Source organism: Amblyraja radiata, chromosome 32 (genome assembly GCF_010909765.2).
Source record: "Amblyraja radiata isolate CabotCenter1 chromosome 32, sAmbRad1.1.pri, whole genome shotgun sequence".
Taxonomy (NCBI): Eukaryota; Metazoa; Chordata; class Chondrichthyes; order Rajiformes; family Rajidae; genus Amblyraja; species Amblyraja radiata.
In genome coordinates, this window is record NC_045987.1 from 16,968,388 (window position 1) to 16,995,651 (window position 27,264).

General features: G+C 42.8%; 1 protein-coding gene across 1 annotated transcript in view; it reads right to left on the reverse strand.

Annotated features, from left to right (window-relative positions):
• The window catches only part of cacna1b (calcium voltage-gated channel subunit alpha1 B), a 499,280-nt gene that overhangs the window by 263,580 nt on the left and 208,436 nt on the right, over nucleotides 1-27,264 (reverse strand). Inside the window, exons 6-7 of the mRNA XM_033049244.1 lie at nucleotides 25,276-25,428; nucleotides 14,623-14,810 (exon numbers count right to left, since the gene is read on the reverse strand). Of these exons, the coding sequence (XP_032905135.1) occupies nucleotides 14,623-14,810; nucleotides 25,276-25,428 (341 nt within the window). The remainder of the gene's footprint in view (nucleotides 1-14,622; nucleotides 14,811-25,275; nucleotides 25,429-27,264) is intronic.

The window sequence follows — 27,264 nt, forward strand, 5'->3', positions numbered from 1 at the left end:
TTCGTCGAAACAAATTCTCTTGATTGTGTCCAAAATGCTGAAGAGACTACACTCTCAACAACTTTTAATTACTGTTGCTTGACAAAAACCTAAGATTTCGATATATTTCTTTAAAAGATACACATAGTTTGATTGCTGTCCAATGGATACCCGTCCAATGGCACTGTTTTTGACATTGCGCCAATTTTGTGCCTCTTCTTATAGCTCCTCCTCACACGTTTGTATCATTATTAATAAGCGGCGTTCCTCATGCTTAACAATTTTAGAAAAGTATCAAAACGGACGGCACAGTGGAGCACTACTGCCTTCCAGCGTCAGAAACCCGGGTTCGGTCCTGACTACAGGTGCTTGTCTGTAGAGAGTTTGTACGTTCTCCCTGTGACCTGCGTGGGTTTTCTCCAGATCTTTGGTTTCCTCCCACACTCCAAAGACATACAGGTGTGTAGATTAATCGGCTTGGCATAAATGTAAAAAATTATCCCTAGTGTGTGTAGGGTGGTGTTAATATGCAGGAGTCGATGGTCAGCGCGGACTCAGTGGGCTGAAGGGCCTGTCTCTAAACTAAATTAAATGATCTGAAAATGAATAATTAGATTGAATGGTGCAAACCCTTTGACGCAATAATAAATTAACGGGAGGCATTATATCCGCTGGTGACTTTCGGCAAATGCTGCCAGTATTTCCAGGAGGCACTAAAGCAAATGAATTAAAAACCCTGCATTAAAACATCATATATTTGAGAAAAATGCTGAATAATTACCCTTGCAAAGCAATGTGCAAGCACATTTGACAGGCAGTCCATCTCCGAGAGCGTTTGCTTCAAATTTACTCAAATTGGAAAATGGGGACATTTAACACAAAGACTCAACAGGAATCATATTCATGAAAAATCTGGGCCAAATTATTGCATCACTTAATTTACTTTCCCATACTCCTTTCAGACAACTTTATTTGACCTGCCAACGGTTGCGTGAAGAAGCAACTCTGGTATGAAATAAATTATGCAGAGCAGGTCATAAATAAAAACCTATCAAAGTTTTCTGGACAACCTGTACAATATAAATCTTTATCTCTGGAGCGTCGGAGGTCGAGGGGAGATATGATAGTGTATAAAATTATGAGAGGCATAGAAAGAAAGTCAGAACCTTTTCCCCAGGGTGGAAATGTCCAACACTAAAGGGCTTAGCTATAAGGTGAGAGGGGGAATGTTTAATGGAGATGTCCAGAGCAAGTTTTTTTCACAGAGATTCGAGAGAGCCTGGATTGCATTGTCAGCCAGGGTGATGGTGGAGATTAGATAGAATTAGATAGAATTTATTACCACACAACCAGGGTCGGTGGAATTTGGGTTTGGAGGCAGATACAGGAGTGGCATTTAAGAGCTATGGAAGTGCAGTGAATAGAGGGATATGGATCATGTACAGGCAGATGAGATCAGGTTAACTTGGCATCATTTTCAGCACAAACATTGTGAGCCTGAGCTGTGCTGTACTGTTCTATGTTGTGCTGACAGTGCGACAGCATTGATGAGGCTGCACATTTTTCCTGTTGAATTTTAAAACTCTCTCTCACCACCTGGTGTGCTGTCACATACTTGATCTAAAGGAAGGAGCTCTAATGCACCTATACTATACAACGGCACACAATTAATACCAAGACTACGACAATGACTGCCATTGTTATTGGGACTATGTCTTCATTACTTGTACACCAATTTTCCCAACTAACTGCTTTTTACAGAGGAACTTAGCTGGAGGAACTGATAGTCTGAAGAAGGGTCCCGAGCAAAACAATATATGTCCATTCATGCCCAGGTGCTGCATGTGGGCAGTGTTCATCCAGCACTTTGTGCTTTGCTCGAGGTTCCAGCAACTGCAGTCTCTTGTGTCTTCCCTGTTCAATTAGGATTAACTATAAGCATTGATAAGGTGTAAGGACAATCAATAGAAGTCTGAAGAATGGTCTCGACCCGACCCATTCCTTCTCTCCAGAGATGCTGCCTGTACCGCTGAGTTAATCCAGCATTTTGTGCCTATAATCAATAGGAGTTGGCCTTCATCACAAAGCTCAATGCTTTTCCCCATGGTCAGCTCTTTGGCGATATGTTGGTTGCTCCAATAGACAATAGACAATAGGTGCAAGAGTAGGCCATTTGGCCTCCGAGCCAGCACCGCCATTCAATGTGATCATGGCTGATCATTCCAAATCAATACCCCGTTCCTGCCTTCTCCCCATAACCGCTGACTCCGCTATCTTTAAGAGCACTATCTAGCTCTTTCTTGAAACTATCCAGAGAACCGGCCTCCACCACCCTCTGAGGCAGAGAATTCCACAGACTCACAACTCTCTGTGAGAAAAAGTGTTTCCTCGTCTCCGTTCTAAATGGCTTACCCTTATTCATAAACTGTGGCCCCTGGTTCTGGACTCCCCCAACATTGGGAACATGTTTCCTACCTCTAGCGTGTCCAAACCCTTAATAATCTTATATGTTTCAATGATACCCTCTCATCCTTCTAAACTCCAGATTATACAAGCCCAGCAATTCCATTCTCTCAGCATATGACAGTCCCGCCATCCTTTGAATTAACCTTGTAAACCAGGCTGTACTCCTTCAATAGCAAGAATGTCCTTCCTCAAATTATGGGACCAAAACTGCACACAATACTCCAGGTGTGGTCTAACTAGGGCCCTATACAACTGCAGAAGGACCTCTTTGCTCCTATACTCAACTCTTCTTGTTATAAAGTCCAACATGCCATTCGCTTTCTTCACTGCCTGCTGTACCTGCATGCTTACTTTCAATGACTGATGAACAAGAATCCCCAGATCCCATGTACTTCCCCTTTTCCCAACTTTCCCACCATTTAGATAGTAATCTGCCTTCCTGTTTTTGCTACCAAAGTGGATAACCTCACATTTATCCACATTAAACTGCATCTGCCATGCATCTGCCCACTCACCTAACCTGTCCAAGTCACCCTGCGTTCTCATAGCATCTTCCTCATGGTTCACACTGCCACCCAGCTTTGTGTCATCTGCAAATTTGCTAATGTTACTGAATCTCTTCATCTAAATCATCGATGTATATTGTAAATAGCTGCAGTCCCAGCACCGAGCCTTGCGGTACCCCACTAGTCACTGTCTGCCATTCTGAAAGGAACCCGTTAATCCCTACTCTTTGTTTCCTGTCTGCCAACCAATTTTCTATCCATGTCAGCACTCTACCCCCAATACCATGTGCCCTAATTTTGCCCACTAATCTCCTATGTGGGACCTCATCAAATGCTTTCTGAAACTCCAGGTACACTACATCCGCTGGCTCTCCCTTGACCATTTTCCTAGTTACATCCTCAAAAAATTCCAGAAGCTTATGATTCCAGATGATTTCCCCTTCGTAAATCCATGCTGACTCAGACCGATCCGATTACTGGCTATCCAAATGTACCGCTATTTCATCTTTTATAATTGACTCCAGCATCTTCCCCACCACCGATGTCAGGAACTGGTCTATCATTCCCTGTTTTCTCTCTCCCTCCTTTCTTAAAAAGTGGGATAATATTAGCTACCCTCCAATCCACAGGAACTGATCGTGAATCTATAGAACATTGGAAAATGATCACCAATGTATCCACGATTTCTAGAGCAACTTCCTTAAGTACCCTGGGATGCAGACCACCAGGCCCTGGGGATTTATCAGCCTTCAGTCCCATCACCAACACCATTTTCTGCCTAATGTGGATTTTCTTCAGTTCCTTTATCACCCCAGATCCTCTGGCCACTAGTACATCAGGAAGATTGTTTGTGTCCTCCTCAGTGAAGACGGATCCAAAGTACCTGTTCAACACATCTGCCATTTCCTTGTTCCCCATGATAAATTCACCTTTTCAGTCTTCAAGGGTCCAACTTTGGTCTTAGCTAATTTGATTTGAAGATAAAAATATCCGATACAATTTAACACCAGATTCAAAATAAATACAGTATATTCTGAAGCACTTCAAATTTAAAATCAATCACATTTACACATTGTGCATAGGCACATACCTACTTCAAGAGAACTACATTAAATATATTTTTGTAAACATATTTATCTGTTTTTTATTGACAACTTTAGTTAAACTATATAAATTTAACCTGCTAATTACATTATTCACAGGATGATTATGTATTTAAGTAAGATTTTATTTAATTTACAAGGACTGTTATAAAGCCCAATTGCATTGAATAAAATGAGAGCATGATGATTGCCAGCCCCATAACCTAAGCGATGCTGGGCATAACAGCTGGTACTAAATAACACCATGCCTATTTGTAACCAATTCATAATTGGTTTAATTTGTCACAGATCCATAAAAAATTAAATCTGAATCAGTGTTTATGTCAGCGTCCTGTGATTTAAGACGAGAGGCTCTCTTTCCCTCAACTCTCCCATAACATAAGTCTTTTACTCCCTGAAATAATTTACTCAGGTCAGCCACTATATAAATGCAAGCTGGTGGAGCAGATTGCACAGGTGAGCAGCTGTTCATTCTGGTTGCTGCTTAAGCAGTCCCTTGGGAATGAGGTTGACTTGTATCCGCACCAGTTGCATAGTTTGCTGATGAGGCCTTGAATGTAGGATCCTTGGATTCTTCCACAGATGGAGCAGGAGATGCCTGACAGGATGGGTACGTGGCTAGTTTCCCAGGCGATGTGTCCCATTCTGACATTTATGGGTGGCATGGTGGCGCAGTGGTCGAGTTGCTGCCTTACAGCGGTTACATATTCAGAGGCACGTGTTCGATCCTGCCTACGGGTGCTGTCCAAGAATGCACAGGTTTGTAGGTTCGTTGGCTTGGCAAAAATGTAAATTGGCCCTACGTATACTCAGTACAGACAGCACCTGCAGTCAGGATCTAACCCGCGTCTCCGGCCCCGTAAGGCAGCAACTCTTCCGCTGCGCCACCGTGTCGCCCGTCCGGGGAGCATTTCTTCTGTCTGCCTTGTAATCCCTTCCCACGCCAGAGCTCAAAGAAAAGTGTCTGTTTTGGGAGTCTGGCAACAGAATCACACACCATGGAAATGGTGACCAGGTTGACCAGGACGTCTATCTGAGCAAGTCCCATTTAGATGCACTTGGCTCAAATCCCTCTAAACCTGTTCTATCTAAGTATTGTGACTGTCCTCACCTCTGCAACTTCCTCTGAGAACTCGTTCCATATACCCACCATCTTCTGAGTGGAAAGAGTTGCCCTTCAGTCCCCTTTTAAATCTTTCCCATCTCACCTTAAACATATGCCCCCAAGCTTTAGACTCTGCTACCCTAGGTGAAAAGACTGTGACCATTCACTTTATCTACACCCCTCACCATATTATAAACCTTGAACAGGTCACCCCTCATCCCCCAATGCTCCAAGAAGTAAAGTCCCAGCCTTTCCAGCCTGGTCTCAGACATGCCAACAATGTGGTCTGCTCAGTGGAACCAAGGTTACAGCTGTGTCGCTGGGGCTTCTGCCCTGAGAGAGGACACAAACTTGTTTAGCAAGGAACTGGAGAAACTGGTTTAAACCAAAGATAGACACAAAATGCTGGAGTCGTCGGTAGATCAGACAGCATCTCTGGAGAAAAGGAATAGCTGACGATCTGAGTGAGTCAGGGGAAAGGGAAACGAGAGATATTGAGGGTGATAAAGAGAGAGACATAGCACAAATCAATGATAGATATGCATAAAAGCAATGATGATACAGGAAGCAGGCCGTTGTTAGCTGGGGTCTAGGTGAAAAAGAGTTACAGACAATGAGATTCAACAAGACGACTTAAAAGCAAGTACAATGACTCGGGTGGGGGAGGGATGGAGAGAGGGGATACTTGAAGTTAGAGTATTCAATATTCCAACTGTTGGGTTGCAAGCAGCACAAGCAAAATATGAGGTTGCGGCGTCTTCCTGCGCCGTGATGCCCACCGGACGCCACTCCAGAGGCCGTACGAGGGCCCGTTCCGAGTGCTGGAACACGGGCAGTCGACTTTTGTCCTGGACATGGGGGGCCGGCCGGAGGCCGTGTCGATTGACCGTTTGAAGCCGGCACACCTGGACATTGACCAGCCGGTGCTGGTTGCCCAACCTCGGCCTCGAGGGCGCCCCCCTTCACGGCTCCCTCCGCCTGTCACTCCACCTGTCCTCCCGCCGGTCCCTCGACCTGTCCCTCCACCTATGCCTCCGCAAGCCCCACGAGCGGCTGACTTCCGCACGCGGGCCAGCCGGGTCATGCACCCGCCGGTGCGTTTCGTGCCTCTGGTTCTGGGGTGGGGTCCTGTGGCGGCTCCCAAGGGTCGTGCCATCATAGTGTCGAACCCCTCGGCACAGGAGTGGTTCAGTCCGGAGGCGGCCCTTAGCCAGAGGGTTTAAAGGCAGGGGTTTGGATGCCATCTTCCTCTCGTTTGGTCTTCCCTACAACCGGGAGGAACATAATAAAAGGTGCCTCTCAAAACACTGGACTTCGTGCCTCCTTTTGAGACCCACGCACTACAAGGTGTTGTTTCTCCAATTCGCGTTGGGCCTCACTCTGACAATGGATGTGGCCCAGGACAGAACGGTAAGTGTGGGAATGGGAAGGGGAATTAAAGTGTAAGTTAAGGTGTAAGTTATAGTGTAAAGTAAGTAAAATTAAAGTAAACTTGTTTATGTTTCCAGTGAATTTGGTGGATTTTGTAATGTCAGCGCTGTTGGCATCTTTCCACTGCCGACCAGAAAGACATAGGAAGACGAGGATCACAGCCCCTGCACTCTCTCTGCACAACATTTCCAACAAACCACCAGTGAGAATGGAGCTTCATCCTCAGAACTAACGAGAAACTATTCGACGTCTGGTAGCTGCGCTCCAGAACCAAGGTCACACACCTCAGTGGTGGAGCAGTTTTATACTCAATGATAGGCAATGATACAGTATTGTCACATGTACAGTGAAATGCTTTGTTTTGCACACAATCCAGTAAAATCATACTATAGACAAAGCACAATTGTAGATAGGTACAAAAGTGCAGCGATTGTAGTGGAATCGTAGACTTATGCGGATGACTCTGCTATCTTTGCATATTTGGAGGCCTGCAACGATTAGTTCACGGACCCATTCAAGAAGACAGGCCTTATGCTTAACAAACACGAGGCACAGCTTCTACACCGACCTCTACATGTCAAGCTGTGAAAATGCCCACTTAAGGGTCTGTCCCACTTGGACGTCATTTGCACGTCACGCAGATAGCGCGCAAAGATTTTGTACATCACAAAATCCTGCAACGTCGCACGCAGCCGCGCGTCACTGCCTATGTCATCGCGCACCATGCGCGCGTAATGCGCACCGTGACCAGCAACTACAAATCTATTAGAACTTGCCTTGCCTAATTTCCTGAGAGTAGATCAAATATTCCCCTCTCCTTTGTAGGGCCTTCCACATATTGCCTGAGCGCACTTGCCAAAGTCCACCTCACTTTGCACTAAGGTAGTCCCAGTCTATATTGGGAAAGTTAAATAGCCTCATTGGATCTTATAGAAACTTACAAAATTCTTAAGGGGTTGGACAGGCTAGATGCAGGAAGATTGCTCCCGATGTTGGGGAAGTCCAGGACAAGGGGTCACAGCTTAAGGATAAGGGGGAAATCCTTTAAAACCGAGATGAGAAGAACTTTTTTCACACAGAGAGTGGTGAATCTCTGGAACTCTCTACCACAGAGGGTAGTCGAGGCCAGTTCATTGGCTATATTTAAGAGGGAATTAGATGTGGCCCTTGTGGCTAAGGGGATCAGAGGGTATGGAGAGAAGGCAGGTACGGGATACTGAGTTGGATGATCAGCCATGATCATATTGAATGGCGGTGCAGGCTCGAAGGGCCGAATGGCCTACTCCTGCACCTAATTTCTATGTTTCTATGTTTCTATGTCTATAACCTTGTTAGTCTTGCAGCTGTCCCTCTGAATCTTGGTGACAATTTGGGGCCCCATAGTATAATCCCAACAAAATGATCATTCCCTCTTTATTTCTCAACTCCACTCATGCAGCCTCACGTCTGAAGAAGGGTCTCGACCTGAAATGTCACCCATTCCTTCTCTCTCAGCCTGTCCCGCTGAGTTACTCCAATATTTTGTGTGTATTTTCAGTTTAAACCAGCATCTGCAATTCCTTCCTACACATTCCCCTCAGAAATGTAATCTCCTTGTTCTCCTTGACAAATGAAGTAACTCCCCTCCTCTTTTGCCACGGCCTCTTATACGTGTAACATTGGAGCTGCCTGTCCTGTCCCTTCCTCAACCATCTTTCTGTAATGGTTACAACATCTCACTCCCACACCCTCTGAGTTCATCCACCTTGCCTGTCAGGCATCTTGCATTGGAATAAATCCAATTTAATCCAACTGTCTTTCCATGCTCCTGCCTGTCCTGTCTGAGTTTGAGGTGTTAGATCGAGATAATGATAACAGCCAAGGCTGTTCAATTTTAATTCCTTCTGCTTGCGAGGATATTCCAGCCTCTGCTCTCCAGAGATTGTTTGCAGTTTTTGTTTGCAATCTTTGCTTGTTTTTGCTACAATCCATTTAGGGTTAAATCCTAAACTATCTTAATAGATTTGAAACTATGAGAAACATATTTCAATAAACCCTTAAAGATCACTTTGGTTCATTTGGATTTAAAATGTTTGATTTAATGTCAAGGGTTATTATTACAATGTTGATGATCAGTGCAGATGGCAGTCACTCACTGCTCCATTCACTGTAATGATGTGTGTGCAAGATAATTAATTGTGACCTTAATAAACCTGCGGTAATGACAGTTAACCTACAGTTAATTATTGTAAAATTTCACATCCACTATGGACGTTACATGGATTTCTCTGCTCCAAAGAATTTTGCTGAACACGGAGGATTTTAAGCTTCAGTGGATAAGTGTGATCCTTTAGAAATTAGTAGAGGCAGCAAAACAGCCATGTTATAAATGTGAAGCTTCTCCTTTAAATTCGGAAATTGATAAAATCACATATTACTGCCCTACAGAATTCATGTGCGTTACAATTTAAAATACAGAGTGCATTGCTGGCATGCACTGTGTATGTAATAGGACAAACTAGAAATTAACCTGGTTTGTTATCTTCTTTAAGGATACCAGGCGGTTTGGATTCAGATACAATATTCAAACATTCATGGTTGATTCTTGAACAATACTGAGTTTTGATAAAGCAAATGTTTGGACAGATTCCTTTTAGCAAATTATTTACAATGCCATTAGTCTACTTGCAGGGGGTGAAGAATATAAGACGCCTGCCCTTTATTATGGAATATAGGAGCCTTTTATGGAATATTATTATGTCTTGGCACAATTTGTAGCTGTTGATTCCTGTCGCCTTGAAAGAAACTCTGTGAAAGTGTGAAACCTTTACATCGGTGGGACTGCAACCTAATTACACAAAAGGCGTTCACTGCAACGAGATATAAGAACATTTCAATCACATGGCGTCTGACTATCAAACATTGCTGATCCCCTCTTCACGCCTCTGAGCCAGGTGTCAGGAGTGCAGACGGCGCAAGGTATAATAATACACAACAGGAATTCAATTAAGTAGACGGCAGAATATTAAAGTAGAACTTCTAACGTCACGTATACAAGCCTCCCTCACCCTCCACCATCGATTCCAGCTGCACCTCACACTGCCACGGGAAAGCAGCCAACATAATCAAGGGCCACTCATACCCCAGTCATTTTCTCTTCTACATTCCCTTGACCGGCAGAATATACTAAAGCTTGAATGCGCGTACTGCCAGATACAAGAACAGCTTCTTCCCAGCTTTAAGAAACTTTGAACATACCTCTCATGGGCTGTAAACATATCCTCGCGTTGGTGGGTGGCAGTAGACTCATGGGGCGAGTGGGTTGATGAGCATGGGAGAAGGAATAGGCTCCAGCAAAATAAGTGGGTACTAGGGACCCATTTGAAACCCTCTGGGGGCCAGCATACTTGTGTTGAGTAACCTCCTGATTTGTCATAAGAAAATACGAGGTCAAAAGAAAAACACACAGAGTTGGTCTCTGGATTGGGCCTCGAGTCGACAAGCTGCTGAGTCAGAGGTGAGGACTATCAGCTGTGTTATAGCTGACATCAGAACCTAAAGCTGCCTGAAAACTAGTCGCTGAGACTGGAGGTCTATGTAAATCTGAGCCAAAAAAAAACATCAAGGAAGGAATGGACTAAGATGTTCAAACCACTGATGGTTTTTGACAAGTGGAACAGAGGAGAAAGCAGTCAGCTGTGGCTGAAGAGCTGGTAACCAGAAGACTTTGACGCAAGGCGAAGTGGGAAATCAACAAGGACAACACTGGAGGTAGACACAAAATGCTGGAGTTACTCAGCAGCACTTCTGGAGAAAAAGAATGGGTGACGCATCAGGTTAGAACCGTTCTTCAGACTGAAAGTAGAGGTGGGGTGGAGGGTAATCTGGAGGTGGGAAAAGGCCAGAAGTAATCATGGCTGGCAATAGAGAACGTAAGGAAGAGTGGAGTCCATAATGGCCCCCTTGTTCCTATACAAGGACAACACTAGGATACATTTCTTTATGCTTTGTTTCTTGATGGCCTGAAGTAATTCCAAATGAAACTGAATATACAGTGAACAGTTTCAAGTTTACAATATATTCAAGTGAAACACAGCAAGGGCTTTGAGAAAAGAGCAATGGATTGGGATGAATTGGATCAAGGAGCTAATATTCGTACAACAGGCTCTGTCAGTGCTACATCATCCTCTGCCTCCAAAGCACTCCTGCATTATTTTGTCCTAATTAAAACCTCCAATCTTGCTTCAGCTTTGGTCCATGCAGTTTGCTGGGAAATCTGCCTTATTTACTGGTCAACTGAAAGTTCTGGTTAACCGAATCAAAACTGTCTCAGTTTCTCATCTACAATCTTACTGTGATCTTATCACCAGTACTTCTGAATTTTTAGATTGCATATCTGTGTCATTCATTTTTTTAAATCAATTTCTTCACTTGATATGTTACTTTTAATATTTTGCTGGTGGTTCTGCACAAATACTATAATTACTCTTATCATAAACAAGAATATATTGATTTTAATTTTCTGTGTAAATATCATCAATATCCGCTTTCAATTCCGTTCAACTTTGTAAAATTAATTACTTTACATTTGGACCTGCTCTCGCTAGTCCTGCACCCAAATCATTGGAGTACAGTGTGAATATCAGTCGTTCTGGCACAAAGTCCTGTTAGGCTTACCATCTCTCCAAGAAAACCCATTAACTCATGCCATTTCCTGCTGTCAAACCAATTTTGAATCCAATTGCACAACGACAATGTGAACAAGGTCAAATGAACCATTTTTCTTAAGGGAATGTTGATTTGGGTTCAACATCAACAGGGACATTAGGATTAACTACCGTGTCATCTTTGAAATGGGATCTTTTAGTCAAGTGAGTGAAGCCTTAGTTTAATATTTTCTCAGAAGGCAACAAATTTGATACTCTTTTGAAGTAATCTTGTACACACATGCACACAGTTCCCACAACTGGTCCACCATCCTCTTAAGCCCATAGGTTGTTACCTTGGGGTTGTTTCCCCTATTTTTCCCCCTATTCGTGCTCAAGCACAATCCTTGGATCTGTGGAGTATCTTGGCACATTTGGAGTCACTGGGTTATACGGCATAGAAACAGGCCCTTCAGCCCAACTTGCCCATGCTGACCAAGATGCTCCTACCTTAGTCCCACCTTAGATGTCATTAGTCCCACCTGCCCGCATTTGGCAAGGGAAGTGAAGTGCATTAACAGTGGTTAACTTGGTGGATCTTCAACCATTCAAAATAGTCCCGCTCAAAGAAAAATAATCGAACAGCAACTATGAAGAGGTTGATTTGTTCATTACCTCTCGCTGTCCCAAGAAAATTAAAAAATTAAAAAAACAGCTCCCAATCCTGGCTCTCTGAGCATAGCAAGGTCCAGGCAATCAAATTATGATGAATTACTCAAATATTGACTAATGCCCTCACTGAAGATGAGAACAGTTGATTTTCACTTAGTTACCAGTAGTGGGATAATCCAAATCTGCTTTGTCCTGTGATATTTGTAGACGCATTATTTGAGAAACTTTCCTTTGTTACATAGAGACATAAGAGATTGCAGATGCTGAAATCTTGAGCAAACACAATGTGCTGGCAGTCAAGCAGCGTCTGGACAGGCGACTTGAGTCAAGACACTTCCCCGACCAAAAAGAGTCCCAACCCAAACGTGGTGTGTTCATTCCCTCCACAGATGCTGCCTGACCTCCTGAGTTCCTCCAGCACTTTGTGTTTTATTTTGCTATATATTGTTTCCTACTGATGCAAGAAGGTAAAAGGCCATAAGACATGGGAGCAGAATTAGGTCATTCAGCCCATCTAGTCTGCTCCAAGTTCAAAGTAACTGAGCCGCACAAATCAGTGCAGTGCTAGTCTGTTTGTTCATGCTGATGAAATCCTTTTTCCAGCTACTTTTACTCAACAAGGCTCAAGGTACGCCAACACACAAAGCAAAATACAATTTGTGCCAGAACCACCGGTGGGGCACTGAATTGTAACAGCATTCATTACATATTTCAATACAGAATAAAAAAGGCTCCACTGCAATTTATCAACCAAAAAAAATGACAAAAGGAATACTGAATGATTTCTCTTCATCAATTAACAGGACAGTCAGATAAACAATCAAAGCGAAGGTAGATAAAAATGCTGGAAAAACTCAGCGGGTGGGGCAGCATCTATGGAGCAAAGGAAAAGGTGACGTTTCGGGTCGAGACCCTTCTTGTCGACCCGAAACGTCACCTTTTCCTTTGCTCCATAGATACTGCCTCACCCTCTGAGATTCTCCAGCATTTTACCTTCGATTTTTCCAGCGTCTGCAGTTCCTTCTTAAACAATCAAACTGAGCTCACCTTCCAAGAATGCAGAGGTGTGCAGCCTTACCTCATGAGAATCTGCAGTGGCTACTGTGTTATTCTGTCACTGAATAATTACTTCAGAAAACTTACATTAATTTACCTAATTTCTTAAAGATACACTTGGACCTCATTTTGCTCAGGACATATGCATCAATTCAAGTTCCTCCAAAGCTTATATAGGCAAGCCCCACATAACGAGAAGCAGCTGACCAAAGGCTGGAGGAACTCAGCGGCTCAGGCAGCATCTGTTGAAGGGATGGAGAGAGGAACCTTCGTCAGTCTGAAGAAGGATCCTCACTCAAAACGTGGTCTGTCCATCCCCTCCGTAGATGCTGCCTGACTGGCTGGGTTCCTCTGACCATTGTATTTTGCACAAACATCCAATATCGGCAGTTTCCTGTGTCTCCATTAACATAGAACAGAGAACAGTATAGCTCAGGAACAGACCCTTCAACCCACATAGTTCTTACTGAACATGATGCCAAGTTGTGTTAGGTCTGCACGTGATTCATATCCCCCCCATTCCCTGCCTATCCATGTGCCTATCCCAAAGTCTCTTAAATGTCATGATCATATCTGCTTCCACCACCACCCCTGGCAGCAAGTTCCAAGCACTCACCACTCTTTATGTACTGTAAATAACTTATGCTGCACTCTCCTTTAAACTTTGCCTCTCTCAACTTAAACCTCTACCTACAGTCTTCGACATTACCACCCTGGGAAATAAAGGTTCTGACTGTCTACCCTGTCTATACCTCCTCCCACATCCAGAGATCTAGACAGCCTTCCAATTCCATAGTGTATTTCTCACAATCGAGACTAAGCTTCGATAGGCAATTAATATTTTATTTTTAGGAACGCGTGATGTTTCTGGTCGAGACCCTTCATCAGACTGATCACAGATGGATGCTCAACAGCTGTAGCAAGGCTTGCATGCTATCATGGCAAAACCAGTTAGAATAAGTGACAATGAAGCATCTCTTACTGATGGGCCTCAATGGCTTTTATGCGCGTTCTGAAAGGGAGAATAATGACACAACTGCATGAGCTCCCACAACTGGTCATAACTCTGTGATCTGTGTCCGAGGACAATGGCGGAGCATCCTTCAATCCATGCAAAGCTCCCGTCCCAGGCAGTACACTTGGCCGAGTGCTGAAGACCTCTGCAGACGTCTTCAGTCTCTCGCTTCTGTGGTCTGAAGATCTCACCTGCTTCATAAAGGCATGTATTGTACCAGTGCCTATGGTGACCTGCCTCACTGACCACCGACAGGTAACACTTACATGAATTACACTCGAATGAAGTGTGCTGAGAAGTTGGTTATGGTGCAAATCCTACCTCAGAATTGACCGAGATCCACTTTAATTTAACTATCTCCACAACAAGTCAACAGCAGATGCTATTTCACTGGCTCCCCACTCTGCTCTGGATCATATGGATAACAAAAATACATACGTCAAATTCATAGATTCAAGAACCGCTTCCTCCCGGCTGTTATCAGATTCTTGAACAAACTTCTCAAATGCTAAGATCATAAGATTATGAAATATAGGAGCAGAATTAGGCCATTCAGCCCACCGAGTCTGCTCCATCATTCGATCATGGCTGATCTATTTTTCCCTCTCAACCACAAGAACGACCTGCCATTCCTAAAACTGTGCAGTGTTTGATCTGTACTCACATTGTAAAGAATGTCAGTCCACCCTTCCATGGTGATACACTGGAAGACTGTGAGAACAGCAAATAGGATGTTGTCGAAATTTGTAATCCCATAGTTGGGTCCATTCCAGTAGCCACTACAAATGGTTCCATTCGGACACAATCGTGAAGGGGCAGCAATCCCACATGGAAATTCTTCCACTGGCTGATCTAGACAGAAACAATTGTCCAACATTTCAGTTCATTGTTAAATTATTTCGCAGTACTGTAAAAAATGTAAATACTAATCACCTCAAAGTCACATTAGACAAATTAACTCTAGTTAGTTTTTTTGTCAATGCTTGTTTGAGTTTGAGTTTAGTTTATTGTCACGTGGACCGAGGTGCAGCGAAAAGCTTTTGTTGTGTGCTGACCAGCATGCGGAAAGACAATACATGATTACAATCGAGCCGTCCACAGTGTATAAATACATGATAAGACGAATAACATGAATAATGTTTAATGCAAGATAAAGTTCAGTAAAATCCAATCAAATATAGTCCAAGGATCTCCAATGAGGTAGATGGCAGCTCAGGACTGCTCTATACATGTTGGTAGGTTCCAGCTAACCTATTGAATCTTTATCAAAATATTGCTCTTCATTTGTCCACTAGGAGGTGTGTAATGGTAGTCCAGGCAGAGATGTCACACCTGGCAGTATCCTTCCCTTACAAACCAAAGGAACGCAAATTGTATTTGGCTGTGGTAACATGAGCAGCTGCCAAGCCAAGCAACCCAGCCCGAGGGAAACTGGTAGCATCAGGCAGTTATCCAGAAGAGTGCAGTATGACATGTTGAAGACCAACTCAATATTACAGGCTTTTAAAAGGCTGCTATTTCTATGTACACATAGCAATAGGGTTAAAGATTTTAGTGAAATGGTCTAGCAAAATTTATTATCCTTGAAGCGAAACTGAAAAAAGGTCCAAATGCAGACAACATCAAAAGCTAGTTTGTACCAGGGAGCTGAAACAGATTTTTCTTTCAATGTATATCTTTACAGCCAGTATACATTTATTTGGCTAGCTATAGAGAGTTATGAATGCATTTGCAAAGCATTTCATCCAAACTTAGATTTTCTTTTTAGACACATTTCTTTATAAAATCTTGGGAACTGGGTAGAACATCAATGAATTAGTGGGTGAAATTTGGTCAGAATATGATTTCACTCAAGGCAATGTGAGTGCAGGGGGAATGCAACTGTTCTAAGGTCAGAGAGTTGAAACCCAATTGCCCAGAAATTGAGCTGCTGTGTATTTTGTACATGGGTCATGTATAGAATCACATTGCACACGTTTACACAAATTTCCAGCTGATATTCTCAACTTTCATTTGTACATATATTACAACATACCTGACACTCAGCTTTGTCGTGTGAGTGTCTGTCTTCAACTTAACCACAATGTTCCTGTTGCTGACGCTGGAGCCAATCTCAAATGATTTTGACCTGAATAATGGTGACCTTGCGTGTGTTAAGTGACAGGAATTCCTGCAGCAATAACCAAGTTTCCATTGCCACATTTATTTTCTGCATTATGCAGTCTGACCAATGCATCTGAACATTAGTGTATCTAACCCATAATGATATATTTTCAGGAAGGAACTGCAGATGCTGGTTTAAAACGAAAATGCTGGAGTAACTCGGCGGGACAGGCAGCATCTCTGGAGAAAAGGAATGGGTGACGTTTTGGGTTAAGACCCTTCTTCAGACTGAAGAATGTCTGCCTGTCCCGCTGAGTTATTCCAGCATTTTGTGTCTATCTTCATGATAGATTTTCAGGTATTTTAAACTTGGCCATTATTGGAATTACCCAAAGAAGCAATCGGCTTGGGTACAGTAATACACTCAATCCTACATAACTACTTTGTTCAGTCTGTTTAATATGCAAAAACAATTATCATCTGATGGTGAACAGATGCATCACTAAAAGATAAACATGATGCACAGTAATATCCATTAGCAAAAGGCCAAATGGTTCCTTATATTGCATCTCTTAGTCCCTGTTGTAACGATATATTTTGTCATCTTTCTACAGACAACCTTATTCGAATCTCACAAGCAGGACAACCAGATCCAACATTCTGCCCCAGTTGAACCACAGACCTGGGGTGCAGTAGATCATGAGATAAACATACATCTTTGACACCAGTGTCGTCCTTGAAAAGATTAAACCTCATTGTCTCATTTTTGTGCCGACTTGACATTAAGCCAAACACTGGCCCTAATGAGTCTCCCGCATAACCATGCTGCTAGGAACCTCCTGGTCTCATCTGAAGGAAGATTTCCTTTGGGTACTACGTGTTATTTGTTAACGTGTTTACAATGCCAATGCATGGAGCTCACAGTGAAAACCTAGCCAGTCAGTACGTTTCATTGCAGTGTGGCATCTCTTGAGATCAGAAACCCAGCTGGACACGTGGGTAAGGGTAAAGGACCCTTCACTCTTTTGAAACTTTCGAAACACTGTCAGCACCAGAAACATGCCGACTCTTTGTGAGCTGCCCAGGTGAAGTCTGTGTGTGCAAAAACAAAGAATCTCACTCTACCTAGGTACAGGTGACAATAATGTACCATTGAATCATTGAATTGACAGGATCAACAAAAGCTCAACAAGAAGTCGTCCAAACATCAGTGGTAGACAAAAGTGCTGGAGAAACTCAGCGGGTGCAGCAACATCAATGGACCGAAGGAAATAGTCAACGTTTCAGACTGAAGAAGGGTTTCGGCGCAAAACGTTGCCTATTTCCTTCGCTCCATAGATGCTGCCTCACCTGCTGAGTTTCTCCAGCACTTTTGTCTACCTTCGATGTTCCAGCATCTGCAGTTCCTTCGTAAACCAAACATCAGTGGCCTTGATTTTATGCCTCACCTCCTTCAGTGAAGGGAAGGCTGGAGATGGCAGCGTTGAAATCTCAACATTCAGCCACCCACCTCATCCTCACCTATTTAAAACTGAATAAAGGCCCATCAGACCATTCACCGCAGTCCTGTCAAAGGCAAATGAACGCTCAAATGAATGCTCCGGTGACATAACCTATGCTACAATGTAAATTAAAAGGGAAGTTCCACGTAACAGGTGAAGATTCATGGTGGCAGATCGGTTGAATCTAGTTGAATCTTGTCTGATTTATCTGATGGGACTTCATATTGTATTTCCAACCAGCTATAAATCACGCTGAAACTCAAGCATTACCGTTGCAATTTTAATCTCACAACTTGACGAAAAGGAGACATCTGTATTTCACTGCTTTCTATACTTTTGTTGGATTCTCAGTAACTCAGTCCAATCAACTCTCACCACTCTGATGTGTCTCAATTTATGGGCCCTAAACAAATGCATCACTGAGAGATAGTTTTCAGGAGCAGACTGCAACGTTTGATTTGTATAGAAAATATAGCGACTGCTAAATTGATGGCAGCCTTTTACTAATCACCAAGAACATCACTTTTAATATTGAAATGAGGCTCCTTCATTCGCTTCAGACCTGAATTCCTCAATTCATTATGTGCAGGAAGGAACTGCAGATGGTGGTTTACACAGAAATTAGACTCAACATCTTTGGGTAACTCAGCGGGACAGGCAGCATCTCTGGAGAGAAGGAATGGGTGCCGTTTCAGGTCGAGATCCTTCTTCAGACTGAAGAAGAGTCTCGACCCGCAACGTCACCCATTCCTTCTCTCCAGAGATGCTGCCTGTCCCGCTGAGTTACTCCAGCATTTTGTGTCTATCGTCCTTAATTCATTATTCTGGTCAGAGTTTAAGACCCTTCAGCTGTGACCAGTCTGTTCTGTGTCTAAAGTTGAAGGGATGTACAGAGAGTGTGTCCATATGATGTTTCATGAATTCAGGAAACCACTATGTCCCTTGTTGATCTGAAACAACCGCTGGCTATTAACAGCCAGGCCAAGTCTAAGATAGAGTAAAAGGGCAAGGCAGGTGGGAGTAAGGAAGCTTGGATGATGAGAGAAATTGAGGCTCTGGTCAGGAAAAAATGCGACAGGTATATGCAGGTGGGATCATGCTTTTCCGTGGAGGAGTTTTAGGAATTGAGGAAAATAGTTTAGTTTAGTTTAGAGATATGGCATGGAAACAGGCCCTTTAGGCCCACCGGGTTCGCGCCGACCAGCGATCCCCGCACATTAATACTATCCTATACCCACCAGGGACTTTGTTTTTACATTTACCAAGCCAATTAACCTACAAATCTACACATCTTTGGAGTGTGGGAGGAAACCGAAGATCTTAGGAAATAAGAAGGGTAAAAAGGAGGGAGGACATAGCTCTGGCAGATAATGTGAAGGAAATTCCAAAGATAATTTATGTCCATTAAGGGAAAGGGAGAAACTGGGAGATCAATGGAACTGGGAGAGAAAAGGGAGAAGAGTGCCCCTCAGGAACCAAACAGTCATCTGTGTGTGCAGCTGCAGGGGATCGGCAAGTTCGACCGCTACGCCACCTTGCCACCCACAGCTAAACCAAGTGATCCAAGAAAACATTTACATATTTTAGGCAGCAATTACAGAGGAATAACTGTGATAAAAGTGCTGAGAGAATGCACAGTGACTTGACCTGCCTTTGAGGGAGAAAGAAAAAAGAACTAGGAATTGAAATTTATAACTCATGTTTGATCATCCCACATTTTGATTAATTTAATCAATTCTAACGTGCCAAGCACATGGATCTATTTCTGTTGCACTCAATTTCCTGTTTGTCATTCTTGTTATCGTTTGACTTCTGTATTGTTTATGTCACAAAAATCAATGCCACGTTTAGATGAACAGAACAGCCCGAAATTATTGAACACAAGGTTTGTTTTTACTGTTGTCGCAAGGGGTAAGCTCATCAGTCTTCTCCCTCTAGTTACAGAGAACAGTACAGCACAGGAACAGGCCCACAATAACACAGCCAAACATGACGCCAAGTTATACTAATCCTCTGCCTGCACATGATCCATCTTCCTCCATTCCCTGCCCATTGTGTCTGTCTAAAAGCCTCTTAAACACCACGATTGTATCTGCTTCCACCACCACCCACGGCTGTGCCGTTTCAGGCACCCACAACTCCCTGAGTACAACAAAAAAACTGTTACAACTGTTGGTCACTTCCAAGGGAGCAGTTATACGTGAACCACATTCCTCTACTTCTGGAGACCCCAGAACTCTAACCCAGGTGTTGACAGCTGAGGAAGATGAATGAACTGGGGAGGTCTCCTTCACATTCAGCAGTACCACCATCAACATTGCTGACCCTAACTTTACATAGAATTCCAGACAATAAAATTAGAGCCATAGAGACATACAACATGGAAACAGCCCCCCTTGGCTCATCTTGCCCATATCAGCTTCTTATAGAAACTTACAGAATTCTTAAGGGGTTGGACAGGCTAGATGCAGGAAGTTTAGTCCCGATGTTGGGGAGGTCCAGAACAAGGGGTCACAGTTTAAGGATAAGAGGGAAGACTTTTAGGACTGAGATGAGAAAATCATTTTTCACACAGAGAGTGGTGAATCTGTGGAATTCTCTGCCACAGAATGTAGTTGAGGCCAGTTCATTGGCTATATTTAAGAGGGAGTTAGATGTGGCCCTTGTGGCTAAAGGGATCAGGAGGTATGGAGAGAAGGCAGGTATGGGATACTGAGTTGGATGATCAGCCATGATCATATTAGAATTAGAATTAGATTCCTTTATTGTCATTCAGACCTTTCGGTCTGAACGAAATTATGTTGAATGGCGATGCAGGCTCGAAGGGCCGAATGGCCTACTCCTGCACCTATGTTTCTATGTTTCTAACATGCCCCCATCTGCACTTGGCCCACCTTTGGCCCATATCCCTCTCAACCTCTTCTCTCCTCGTAGCTGTCCAAATGTATCTTAATTGAATTTTAATTACTGATTGACTGTGACAATATTTGAACTTGTGGCTTCAGATTGTTAGCCTGGGACTTTGGAATGACTAAATCAGCAATTGAAGTGCTTTGTTGACACTCCCACCAAGCAGTATAGAAGCGCAGAGCAGCTGTTCAAAGAGAACAGGTTGCACCTTGCCTCATCTCCAAAATCCCAACACAGCAGTAGAATTGCTGATCAGTCTCAACTATCAAATTCTGTTCATTAAACAAATTATCCATGCCTGAATCCAGTTACCAGTCATGATTTGTCTGTTAATGGACAAAAACAGGTTTTATTTTAATTGTTGGAGTAGCTGCAAGAACTAAAGACTCAAGGTTCACCAATTTCCTAGATGTTACACCGATAATATTGGCTGATACACACTCTATGACTGTGACCACGTAACCAACTAATCCCCATATATCAGTGCAAGCTTTCCAAACGTCTCATTGTATAAACTACCAAAATATGCCCCACTCTGCAGTCAAAGCCACAGTGAGACCTGAAGTTGCCAAGAGTGTTTTATTGTCTTATGTCCCAGAACAGAACAATGAAATTCTTACTTTATTTATTTGTCAGAGTAATACGTTTACACATCTGTTGTGCTGCTGCAAGTAGGAATTTACTCAAACTCCCCTGACATCAGTCTGAAGAAGAGTCTCGACCTGAAACGTCACCCATTCCTTCTCTCCAGAGATGCTCCCTGTCCCGCTGATGTACTCCAGCATTTTGTGTCTATCTTCGATTTAAACCAGCATCTGCAGTTCCTTCCTACACAGTAAGAATGTCATTGTTCTGTTTCGGGACATATCACAATAATACACTCCTGAGGTTTTGTGCAATGCATATTCTGTTATAATTAAAGTGCGTGCACTTGTTGCTTTAAATTGCTCTCTCCAAATATCTTGGGGCGAGATACTGAGACATGATGTCAGTACTGCCGGAGGATAACATTTAGTCTCCAAGCATGAATCCTGTTGGCAGGCATGAAACTCCCAGTTGAGGAAACCTCCATCACACTGCCAAAGGTGAGCGGAGTGATCCCACAACGTACAATGGAATGCGTGCTGGACCAAGCTGCTAGATTTCCAGGCAAATAATCAGTCGCAGAAATGAAGTTTGCTGAGAGAAAATCATACGGTGATGATTGAGATGCAGGTGCTATCACAACGTTTAAAAAACATTTAGACAGGTACATGGATGGGATAGGTTTAGAGAGGTATGGGCCAAATGCAGGGAGGTGGGACTAGTGTAGATGGGACATGTTGGTTGGTGTCGGCAAGTTGGGCCGAAGGGCCCGTTACCACGTTGTATGACTCTCTGACCCTATTGAGCTTCAGCAGATAAACCACAGAAAATAAGTTATTGAAAATCATAAAACAGCAGTAAAATCTGAAATAAAACTCTATTCTCAGCAGGACTGGCAGCGTTCTGGAGAGAGACAGAGGGAGAACACTCAAGATTATGCATGTGAAGTGAAAGAGATGGGCTGCAGATGAAATGTCCACCACAAGTTAGAGTCATAGTGATACAGTGTGGAAACAGACACGTTGGTCCAACTTGCCCACACCGGCCAACATGTCCCAGCTACACTAGTCCCACCTGCCAGCATTTGTTCCATATCCCTCCAAACATGTCCCATCCATGTACCTGTCTAACTCCATCTTAAATGTTGGGATAGTCCCTACCTCAACTACCTCCTAAGGCAGCTTGTTCTATACATCCACCACCATTTGCGTGAAAAAAGTTATTTGTAGTTTCAAGAGGGGATCCTCCAGAAGTAATCCATCCGACCATCATCTCAACTCCTTTCCCTGAGAACACTCCACTAGGTTCGAGCACAAGGTTACTGATATATTCTTTTCATGGTTTAGTTTTGAATATACCCATCCCGAATTCACACAGTTGTCAGGTCCACTGACTTCCATTCCAATACTCGAGAGCAGTGGCAGCAGTGCATGAGATAGGAAATGCATAGCAAATGATCTACTCTACATTTTCCTTGATCTACATTCCCTTTGTCCTATCTTCACACCTTACACTTCCTTATCTATGTATCTCCCTCTCCCCTGACATCAATCTGAAGAAGGGTCTCGACTTGAAACGTCACCCATTCCTTCTCTCCAGAGATGCTGCCTGTCCCGCTGAGTTACTCCAGCATTTTGTGTCTAGTGTGAACGGGTGATCAATGGTCGGTGTGGACTCAGTGGGCCAATGGACCTGTTTCCATGCTGTATCTTTCAATTAGAAATAATCAATTAACTAAGGCAAGGAGAGCGTCCGTGACAAGAGAAACAGAGTTAATGTTCACATTGAAAATGCTTCATTAGAACCAAGTTTCATCTTCAGTCTGAAACTTTAACTCTGTTTCTCTCTCCACAGATGATGCCTGCCCTGTTGAATAATACTAGTAAGTTCTGTTGTTATTTTTAATTTACTGCATCTGCAGTTTCTTTTTCATTCAAGGCAAGGAGGAATAAACTTGCCATGCCCTGTTTAAGCAGTGCCCAGCAAGTTGTCACTAACAGCAGTATGTGGAGTTTTGGTGCTTTATCAGCACCAACACACAGCAACACTTGTGTACTGCCGAGGTGAGGTCTGCTATATGATTTTACCTGGTTGTGTGTAGACTAAAGCATTTCACTGTACCTGGGTACATGCGACAATAAAGTATCAGTGATCAAGGATCGTTGAATTTGCAGATTTTCCAACATTTGCAGAGTTGCCAGAAAAAAGGCAACTTCAGTAGGAGAGGCTAATCTTAAATAAATACAGGGAATAAGTTAGGTCTTTATTCTCTGGAGCGCAGAAGGTTAAGGGGGGACTTGATAGAGGTCTTTAAAATGATGAGAGGGAGAGACAGAGTTGATGTGGATCAGCTTTTCCCTTTGAGAACAGGGAAGATTCAAACAAGAGGACATGACTTCAGAATTAAGGGACAGAAGTTTAGAGGTAACATGAGGGGGATCTTCTTTACTCAGAGAGTGGTAGCGGTGTGGAATGAGCTTCCAGTGGAAGTGGTGGAGGCAGGTTCGTTGGTATCATTTAAAAATAAATTGGATAGGCATATGGATGAGAAGGGAACGGAGGGTTATGGTATGAGTGCAGGCAGGTGGGACTAAGGGAAAAAAGTTGTTCGGCACGGACTTGTAGGGCCGAGATGGCCTGTTTCCGTGCTGTAATTGTTATATTTTATATGTTATAACGTACAAAAAAAAAAAAAAAAAGAAAGAAAACATGAACAAGGGGAAGTTCAAGCCTGGGAGAATCTCCTGGTGTCAATGATGGAATGAGTAATTAGCAGATTAATTTATCAGCCGCACTGGCCTGTCTTTGGGAAGTAAACCCTGAGGGTACAAGAGTCTGTCTGCAAATCCATGAGTTAACGTGGTGAACAGATTGCAATAGGCCAGGTACACCATCTGCCACAGTGCAACCATTTATACAGCGGCTTTACCGCAGAGATCAAAGCACAAAGGGGACCATTTCTACGTGAAACAAATCCAGCATTATAATACGTCTCTATTACAGAATAGGTACTGATTAATTCCAGGCAGGTTTATTTTTTGCAGATGGAATATTAAAAATCAGATATGCAGCAATCACTGTCACCTTAAAAGTCATAAAGTCATACAGCTTAGAAACAAGCCCCACTGAGAACATCAGTTCTGGTCTGAAGACAAACTTGTAGTGGGAGGGGAGGGGATCCAGTGGTCGTAGTCATTGTAGGAGCTCACATCATCAATCTGATGAGGAAGGAGGTTCTTCTGAGGCGACTATGAGGAGCTCTGGACAATGTGTAAAATTGTCCCGAGAGTGCGGGAATCGTTGAGAAGGTGAGATCGTAGAACTAATATGAATGGGTGATCAGTGGTCGGCCAAAGGGTCTGTTTCCATGTTGTACCTCTAAACTAAGTTGTAATTCCTTTCCTTACAACTCAAATGTAGAGGATTTCTGCTTGAGCATATTATAATATTACAAATATGATATATGTTATTTAATATATATATCTCACTTTAAAGAATTCCTGAATGCCTTGCTTTTACAAAATTAATAAAAGTGCACAATCAGGTTTAGACACGAAACGTCACCACCCAAACTTCTCTCCACAGATGCTGCCGATCCCTCTGAGTTACTCCAGCTTTTTGTGTCCATATTCAGTTTAAACCAGCATCTGCAGTTCCTTCCGACACATTTAGTTTAGTTTAATTTAGTTTAGTTTAGAGATAGATAGATAAACAATGTTAAACTCTAGATGCACACACATCACCACTGGAAAGACATTTGAACAAAACTAAAAATGAAGGGAAGTTTCTCTAACTAATGGGGCTGTCACTGTATTTCAATTCAATTCAACCACTGTACGAGCTAATTCAAGAGTTCTCCCGAGTTTCCCCTGATTCGAACTCGGAGAATTACGGTAATAGCCGCTCGTAGGTACTCAGGGCTCTCGTGGACATTTTTCAACATGTTGAAAAATCTTCACGAGTCTCCACGAGCTTACCACGTTTCCCGAGGACCTGCCGTTAGCGTTATGAGCCGCTAAGGGACGTCCCGAGCTCCGACGTACCCGCTACGTACATTCTACGTGCTTACCACGAGTTAGATTTTTTTTTAAACTTGGGAGAACTCTTGGGTAAACTCGTATAGTGGGACAGGCCCATTATGTTTCAATTGCTTCAGCACATCACCAACAGTCAATTTGAACCATGCTAGGCATATTTCTTGTTGTTATTTTACTTACTTGTTTCTTCACTGAAGCAGGTTTTGTGAAATTTTCCCATGTAGAACTCCAGACCGATAATGGCAAACATAACGATGGCAAAGAACAGGAGAAGCCCAATCTGAAGGAGTGGCACCATTGCCTTCATTATCGACTTTAATACAACTTGCAAACCTGATTGAGGAAGAAAACAGATTGAAAGATTTTAGCTCAAGGGCTATGGATCTACAATTGTCAAGATTAAGACATAGATCAAGCATGACTAGATTAAAGAGCAGATAGGCACGGCCTAGTGACACAGCTCAGTGGCGCCCACTGCGACTTCGATCCTGACCTCGGGTGCTGTCTGTGTGGAGTTTGCACGTTCTCCCTGTGGCCGGGTGTGTTTTCCTCCAGGTGCTCCAGTATCCTCCCACATCCCAAAGACGTGCAGGTGTGTAGGTTAATTGGCCTCTGTAAACTGCCCCGATATGTAAGAAGTGGATGCAAAAGTGGGATAACAGAACTAGTGTGAACAAGTGATTGGCGGCTGGCATAGACCCGGTGGGCCGAAGGATCTATTACCATGCTGTATCATTCAATCAATTCAATCAATCAATCATTGCCTATCCCTGTTCCCTTTACCTTAAATTAGTTGTTCTGTCAATTCAAATGACATTCACCCTGTTTAATATTTTTTCAATTCAAAACTACATGTAAGAATTTACTAACCAGACACAATTACATTGAAATATTGGTACCTATGTAAAGCTTTCATAGGTACCAATATCTTAGCAAATTAAATTTAATTAAGCCTGAAGCAAAAATATATGAAATGTAGAATAATTTCAAGAGAGAATATATTTGAACATTTTAATGACCATAACTTAAGCAAAAAAAGTATAAAGCCAATTTGAAATAGAACTTAAGCTACACACTTTAAAAAAAACATTTAAAATAACTTTGAATGTCAAATTTGTCATTAAAAGCAAAAATAGTGTTTTTAAAAATGTATAAAAAATATGAAATGTTAAAAAGTGTCCAAATTCTGCTTCAATTGTTTTATGTGCAGGTTTCTGTAGATTTTTTTTACATACTATGTAGATTTTATTAAAGAAGAGGAGAAATAGAAACTAGACTGTGAAAACTCCTCCTCAACCTCATACTGTTAAAACTCAATGTTCCTCTGAATGTTTTTCACCTTTGAGAAGCAGATTACATACTAACATGGAATTCATTACAAAATAGTATTACGAAGGAGTACATACAATTCTGAGAGGAATAGATAGGAGAGACAGTCTTTTTCCCAGGATGGAAAAATCAAATACTAGAGAGAATAGTTTTAAGGTGAGAGGAGCAATGTTTAAAGGAGATGTGCGGGGCAAGTCTTTTTAGGTGTTTTTGGAACACACAGCTGGAGGTGGTGATTGTAGCTGATACATTAGTGATATGGATTATGTGCAGGTAGATATTGTAAATGATGAGACAGACACATTGTGTGTGTGTGTGTGTGTGTGTGTGTGTGTGTGTGTGTGTGTGTGTGTGTGGGTGTGTGTGTGTGTGTGTGTGTGTGTGTGTGTGTGTGTGTGTGTGTGTGTGTGTGTGTGTGTGTGTGTGTGTGTGTGTGTGTGTGTGTGTGTGTGTGTGTGTGTGTCCGTACATGTGTGGGTGTGCGTGTCTTTTTTATCTCTCTGTAAATGAGAATGAGCGATTTCATCTCAATGAATCTCTCTCCCATTCTCACCTTCTCCTTGAAATGCAAACACTCAATATAACATCAGCTTAAGTAAAATGGCTCTTTAACCCCACAAAATTTCTGATGTATAAATTGGATACCGCATTGCCCACTGCCCCATCAACCAGGAGATCCATTCCATGTTTGAGATTGTAGACAAGGATTGGTTGCGTAGGTAATGGGCCTGTCCCACTTACGTGATTTTTTCGGCGACACCTTAGGTCGTTACAGGTCGGCAAAAATTTTCAACATGTTGAAAATCCAGCGACGACCAGAAAGACGCTACGGCTCTTTGG